Raw genomic sequence first — 7,639 nt, 5'->3', positions numbered from 1 at the left:
GAAGGGTTAGCCTAAAGGGTTAGGGTTAGCTAACATGCTCAGTAGTTGCAAAGTAGCTAAAAAGTAGTAAGTAGTTGAAAAGTTGCTAATTAGCTAAAAGTTGTCCGTGATGAGATTCAAACTTCGCGTTATACGCCCACCCAACCAACCATGCACCCATCCACCCTACTTTTGTTTTTACCTTAAGTAACCATCTGTCTTATGTAACCATACCAAACATAACATATCATAACATAACTTGAGTGTCCCGGATTTACATTTACTATGTTATGTCTAGTCTATGAGACCAGGCTGAAATACTATATTGAGTATCATTGCAGAAGCATCACATTAGGCTGTAGCTTGTATAGTTACTGCTAGGCAATCCATGCAAAATGAAAGTGTATGCATGTTTTTGGCCAAAATTCATATTTGATAGGTAACCTCATCTCATATTTAAAGCACAGAGAGAGATGAAAAGAATAGTGTACCAGGGGAGCATCCTTAGATTAGGTTTCCTATTTCAGAAGGGAGACAGGTGTGAGTCTGGTTCAGCCCAGATGGAGAGAGGAGAGATGGGATGTTCAGTATTAATACCCACACTGAGAAGCCAGGTCAGGTGGAGGAGATCCTATTGGGTGGTGGAACTAGAGATGCACTGGGCTAAGGCATGGACCAGTAGAGGACTAGTGTTTATGGCTGTGCCACTGTGTCCCTCCAACACTATATTATTGCAAATATCTTAGCCAGAGAGGATGACGTGGAGGTGCATAGTTAATGTTTATGTCTCTCTGTGCTGAATCACTGCTGTGAAGTGCAGTAGTTCTTCTTTTCAATGAACAAGACTGGATGTATTATGAGTTTATAGGCACAGATCTAATATCAGATTACCTTCCCCAAATCCAGAATGTAACAGTAGGGGTGGGGGACACAAAACTGACTGCAGATCAGTATCCAGAGACAACGTCATCATACTCTTAAGTTAGAGACGTATAAACCACTTTCTTGTTCTCTGGCACCATCCTCTGGCCACATTATAGAAAATAATGATGGTTGAATACTCTCTTTGGATTTGCTTATAAAAGGAATTTAGAAATCTGTGATCTCTAGAAATTTAACTATGTTCTCACATGCCAGTGTACTCAGAAAGGTATTGCTTTGGCAACATCCCAAATTACATATATCCCAAAATACATAAGGGGAAATAAAAGACATATCAGCTCTCAAATGAATGATTGTGAACAGCAGCCATACGGATGTAGGAACTAGGGATGGTCAGATGAAATGACAACAGCATCAGTATAAGATACTAGCGATAAAAAAAGCAAGTGTTTGCATATGTTAGGTTGTGTTATGAGGCAGGCTGGTATAGTCCTTCCTTACACCTGCAGAACAAGCTCTGCTGTCTCAGTGCAGGACATCAGGGTTTAGTGCAAATGTTCTCTCTTTCTATCTCACTAATCTAGTCAGATCTTTGTGTTGAAATGGAGTGCCATGATTAGTATACTGTCTAGAATGTCTCTCTCTGCAGGCTTGAATGGGGAGAGATTAGAATGGCACACAGTAGACTACAGTAACCCAGACTCTCCATAGCACATACTGTATACTGTCTAGCCTACACAGACATCCATGTCAACATCCTGTGGCATCTTCCTTCATCGGACTCTCAGTTTCCTGGGCAGGCATCAGTCAAAACAGCTGTCATTCTCTCCCTCTCTCTTTCTTTTCCTCTCTCCCTCTCTCTAGAACACATACTGATATGAGACAGACAGCCTGTCTTTTATCAAACGACTTTCATCTCTGCCTTTCACAACATCCTGTTTCACTCTCACTGTCAGACATACACTTCAGATATTGCGGTTGTTTTCTTGGGAGGTATATACTAAGCTCTGGTGGTTCTTTTTGCTTTGTAAATAAAGCTCATGGCACGTCATGTATGTCTTTAAATGGGAGTTTAGGTTGATGAGAATGACCTTCACGTGTTTCACAGTACTGCTGAAATTTGAAACACTGATTGATATTGCTCGGCTAGCAAAGCCGCTTCGTATAAGTAGTAAAGCCGATAGGCCTTTATAGTTAAAAATTAGTCTGATATCAGGCGATCATTTTGTGGCGACTACGAAAGGTCTCATTATGCGTCTGATTCACACACCATTTTTTCCCCCTTTTCTTCTCTTCCCCAAAACCAGGCTGTTATGTTCCAGTGGCAAGATGGCCACCAAGATGCTTACAATTTTCAGACTAGAATAAATCAAGATACACTGCTCTCCCTTATTTCCCCCAAAGTTTTAGAAACACAGCTCATGCATTTCTATATGTATTGCAGACAGAAGTAAGGTGTGTGTGTGTGTCTGTGTACGTGCACGGGTTATGCTTTCGTCATCACCACCATCAGCCCATTCCCCTCACAGTCTCTAGGCAGCGTCTACATACACAACCTCAGGCCCAGACAGCATGGAGAGAGGCTTGGCCTTTTCGCCCCCACATGTTTTTCCTTCGAGTAGATAGATCAAGTTAAGTTCTCACAGCAGTTTGTCATCTCTCTCCAAAGAGAGACTAGACTTTAGGGTCCGAGGAGTCTGTGTGGCGTTCGTTCTCCTCCCCGTCCCCTCCAGGTGAAGGGATCTCGTCCGGCACCCCGTTCAGGTTAGACTTGGCGGGCTGTTTGTCAGACCCCTGGGACCCCTCCCCTGGTCGGGGTAACTGGGACCCGTTCACACAGGAGCCCCCCTCCGACTTCCCAAAGTTAAACAGTTTCCCCGGGTTGAATGACTTGCTTGGCGACTGAGACCACTCCTGGTTACCGCTTGGGGCGGTCGTGGACGTCGTGGTATTTGTTGCCGTGGCGGCCGCTGCTGCAGCAGCAGCCGCCGCTTCCTTCTTATTCTCGGGTGACTTGAGGAACTTGAAGCTAAGGAACCCGGGGAGCTTGGGTTCGTTTCCGATGGGAGACTGAGGGGAGCGCGCGCTGCAGGAGGAGAACTTGCTCTGTAAGGGGATGATCTGTTTGAGCTTCATCACGTTGTTGTTGGCCAGGAGGGAGCTGGGCCTCTTGGGCTTGTCCCCCCCTCCACCCCCCCCAGTACGGGACTTCCCCCCGTGGCTCTTGTCGTGGTGGTGGTCTCCCCCGGAGGAGTCCTTCCCCTCATCTCTCTCCCTCTCCCTGCGAGCCTGGTGCTCCGCCTGCCTCTGCCTCTCCTCCTCCTCTCTCCTCCTCCTCTGTAGCTGTTGATAGTGTTGCTGCGCCTGCCGCTCGTGCTTCTGTAGGGAAAGAAACAACCGTTACAACAACTCATACAAACACAGTCTGACAAAAATGTGCACACTCTGAACCGAGAAACTATCTATTCACTCTTAACCTCAACCAGGTACAGCCAGAAGAGTATGGGCCAGCCCTCTGAGCCAGGTTACTCTCTAGGTTTCTTCCTTCTGGGGAGTTTTCCTACCCAATGTGCCTCTGCTTCTGCTTGCTCTTTGAGGTCTAGGCCGCATTACTGTATCACTTTGGGTTACTGGGTCACTTTGTGACAACTGGTGATATTAAAAGGGCTTTCTAAATCAATTTGATTGATTATTGATTGATTGATACAATGAACTCCTCACAACACCAATGTGATTCAGGCATGGACAATTTACCTTAAAGGCCTCCCTGCGTTGGTACTCCAGTTTTGCCATCTCCTCTCCTACCCAGCTGGGGATGTCTGGGATCGCAACGTGAATGATGTACTTCAGCAGGATGGCAAAGTGCTGAGAGAGTGAGCGAGTGAGAAAGAACATTATAACATTGAAAAGATTAGGCTGGTCAGGCTATTTGAGTTAGCAGGCCAAGCCAGAGAGCTGTTTACCTGTGAGCTGTTTTCTGGCTGCAGTGCAGTGCTGTGCTGTGTTTATTTAGTATGTTGAGACTCTGTCCTATTCTGTGCACCCCCCTCCTCTCCCCTTTACACCTCACCACCGGCAGATGTCCAGAGATCGTGTAACACTTGAGATTTTTTACAGGTATGTACAGTCTCTGGCTGGGAGTAGGGTTCACATCACTCACCACCCATCTGCCTTGTCAACAACCACAGAAATACCCAGGAATGAACCGCCTCATATCACACTTGATAATTTTTACTGCTACGGGCACTTAGTTGAAGAGCTGAAATCCGCCTCAGAGAAGGATACATTTCATTGAGGTAGCTGTGGTTAGCTTTAAAATAGTCTTACTTGTTTCTAAGCTTTCATAGTGGCTTAAGACACCTGCTGCTGACTAGTGAGAAAGACTAGCTTCAACATGGTAGATACCGTTCTAATGAAAATCCCTTCTCTGGGATATAAAACAACTTTGACATCTTTACTTACGAAATATTTAAAGAAAGGAGGAAGTTAATATGAAATTGCAAATAACATGCAATAGGACAGCAGTCTCCAAAATATATGTCATATTTATTATTTTGACTTAATCTCATTCTGCACACTGAGGACAGCTTGATGCTAAAACACATTGGTGCAGCTACAGGTTATAATAAACGTTTGAAATATGTATTTTGGAAGATGCTACAATGACCATAGCTCACTGTGGTGACTTCTAAAGAGACAAGTCTATAAGGCCTGCTGGGCTGCTGTCAGTTTGAGAGGTTGAGCTGCTCTGAGATCAGTTTCCCAGCCATATATCCTCACCTCAACTATTAGAAGACGTCAATCAAATCTGACTCTGGACCAGTGCTGAGAGTTAGTCTACCACCTACAAAATCCCTATTTAAACCCTGCCAACACTGAAACAGAGTGAGACTGAGAGACTAACTCATAAAACACGGGTCTATGCAAGTCAAATCCCCATCAGCCCACTGAGCTAATGCCTAGGCATTAGCTGATGTCAGGTGTGTGACGGTAGTAGAGTCTGTACTTCGAGGATGACGATGGAGATGATGACCATCTCAGGGCTGAGCCAGGGGAAGAGTCGCTGAAGCTGACCACACTGACCAATCAGGTAACAGTTGACTATGATGGCGATTAGACCCATGGCCTCCATTGCTGTCTGCAGAGAGAGAGAGACACACACAACAGACAGGCTTATTATATGCACATCCAGTATAACACAGAACCTCATGCCTATAAAGCTTACCCAAGGTAAATTAATGATTAAGTTTATACGAAAGGTCACTGTCTCGCAGTCCTACCTGTCCTTGTCCCTCAGTCCTACCTGTCCTTGTCCCTCAGTCCTACCTGTCCTTGTCCCTCATTCCTACCTGCCACTGCCCCTCATTCCTACCTGCCACTGTCGCTCAGTCCTACCTGTCCTGTCTCTCAGTCCTACTTGTCCTGTCCCGCAGTCCTACCTGTCCCTCAGCCACTGTCCCTCAGTTCCACCTGTCCCTCAGTCCTACCTGTCCTTGTCCCTCATTCCTACCTGCCACTGTCCCTCAGTCCTACCTGTTGCTCAGTACTACCTGTCGCTCAGTCCTACCTGTCCTGTCTCTCAGTCCTACTTGTCCTGTCCCGCAGTCCTACCTGTCCCTCAGCCACTGTCCCTCAGTTCCACCTGTCCCTCAGTCCTACCTGTCCTTCAGTCCTACCTGCCACTGTCCCTCAGTCCTACCTGTCATGTCCCTCAGTCCTACCTGTCCTGTCCCTAAGTCCTACCTGTCCCTCAGCCCTACCTTCCACTGTCCCTCAGTCCTACCTGCCACTGCCCCTCAGTTCTGCCTACCACTGTCCCTCAGTCCTTCCTGCCACTGTCCTTCAGTCCTACCTGCCAATGTCCTTCAGTCCTACCTGCCACTGTCCTTCAGTCCTACCTGCCACTGTCCCTAAGTATCATTAAAAAATAAATAATTTGTAAGTTATTTTCAATTTGACATTACATTAAGTACTGAGCTTGAACAGACTGTCCTACCTGCCACTGTCCAATGCTCTCCACCCTCTGACCAAAGGGCCTCTGCATGCCGGTACAGAGCTTGAAGGCGTCGCTGCGGATCTCGATTATGTTGTTGATGAGGGCACACATGGCCGCCAAGGGGAAGGCTGAGGAGAAGAGAACCACATAGCCAAACTGGACAAACATCTCCTGGTAGTCCTGGAAGGTGTCCTGGAAGGGACAAAATACACAAGGGACACTGTCAGCACTGTGACATGGATAGATGATTATCACAGTGTTTGATATCTTTATTGTTTCAGTAAGGAACAGAAGTTGTGTAAATGTAGTTGTACATGTATGGGACGTTAGTTAGTCATGGCTAACTTAGCCTCGCACAGTGACGGCGAAAGACCTAAAGTAATATCTTTAGGATTTATTGGTACTGACAGTTGATTCTGAGTGCAGAGTGCCAGACACAGATACCATGTATTTAGATTTCTTGGTGGTAATACATACTGTATCTGCACAGTAGGGTCTTTCCACAAAAAGAGTGCCTTTTGCGTCCCTTTGATATTTGAAGTAGAAATTGTGCACCAATATTGCATTTTAAAGTTATATTAAATGAAGTGCCTTTTAATATAGACCACATGGAGAATTCAATAAATCAGATTTTCTATATGAATAAAAACTTGCTAAAGTGCTGGAATTCAACATTTTGACATGCCCCTCCGTGACTTCTAGGAAGATTTTAATCCACTTAACCCCAACATTTCTCCAAGTTTTCACCATCAGTAGCTAGGTTTCCATCCAATTGGCGACAGATTTTAATGCGAATATTCAAAAATGTGCATTAAAACAATATGCAGATTTTCCCACCAGAGATGTGTTTCCATCAAATTGACTGGATAAAAGAATGTGCTTGATGACGTAATGCACATAAAAATACCTTTTGCGGTTCAATTCCAATGTACAGAATAAAAAAGAAGTAAAATGGGTTTCCATTGCATTTTCAACTACTGATGGTTTTCTCACAAAAATGTTGCACTATATAGCGAGTGTGCCCACTCTGGTATTGGCACGTGTGCTCTAGCCAACAACTCGCAGATACAGTGCATATATACAGTGGGGAGAACAAGTATTTGATACACTGCCGATTTTGCAGGTTTTCCTACTTACAAAGCATGTAGAGGTCTGTAATTTTTATCATAGGTACACTTCAACCGTGAGAGACGGAATCTAAAACAAAAATCCAGAAAATCACATTGTATGATTTTTAAGTAATTAATTTGCATTTTATTGCATGACATAAGTATTTGATCACCTACCAACCAGTAAGAATTCCGGCTCTCACAGTATTAACTGCACCTGTTTGAACTCGTTACCTGTATAAAAGACACCTGTCCACACACTCAATCAAGCAGACTCCAACCTCTCCACAATGGCCAAGACCAGAGAGCTGTGTAAGGACATCAGGGATAAAATTGTAGACCTGCACAAGGCTGGGATGGGCTACAGGACAATAGGCAAGCAGCTTGGTGAGAAGGCAACAACTGTTGGCGCAATTATTAGAAAATGGAAGAAGTTCAAGATGACGCTCAATCACCCTCGGTCTGGGGCTCCATGCAAGATCTCACCTCGTGGGGCATCAATGATCATGAGGAAGGTGAGGGATCAGCCCAGAACTACACGGCAGGACCTGGTCAATGACCTGAAGAGAGCTGGGACCACAGTCTCAAAGAAAACCATTAGTAACACACTACGCCGTCATGGATTAAAATCCTGCAGCTTTTTGTTCTAAACTCCACTCGCCGTGTTTGGAGG

The 7,639-nt window shown here is 45.2% G+C and overlaps 1 protein-coding gene across 1 annotated transcript in view; it reads right to left on the bottom strand.

Moving 5' to 3' along the window:
• Nucleotides 1-223: 223 nt before the first annotated feature.
• LOC121540411 (anoctamin-8-like) overlaps nt 224-7,639 on the bottom strand; it is a 75,271-nt gene continuing 67,855 nt past the window's right edge. Inside the window, exons 15-18 of the mRNA XM_041849261.2 lie at nt 5,858-6,049; nt 4,868-4,999; nt 3,616-3,726; nt 224-3,240 (exon numbers count right to left, since the gene is read on the bottom strand). Of these exons, the coding sequence (XP_041705195.2) occupies nt 2,536-3,240; nt 3,616-3,726; nt 4,868-4,999; nt 5,858-6,049 (1,140 nt within the window). The 3' untranslated portion in view covers nt 224-2,535. The remainder of the gene's footprint in view (nt 3,241-3,615; nt 3,727-4,867; nt 5,000-5,857; nt 6,050-7,639) is intronic.

This window comes from Coregonus clupeaformis, chromosome 26 (assembly GCF_020615455.1).
Source record: "Coregonus clupeaformis isolate EN_2021a chromosome 26, ASM2061545v1, whole genome shotgun sequence".
In the NCBI taxonomy this organism is placed as follows: Eukaryota; Metazoa; Chordata; class Actinopteri; order Salmoniformes; family Salmonidae; genus Coregonus; species Coregonus clupeaformis.
This window is presented reverse-complemented; position numbering and strand designations above follow the sequence as displayed.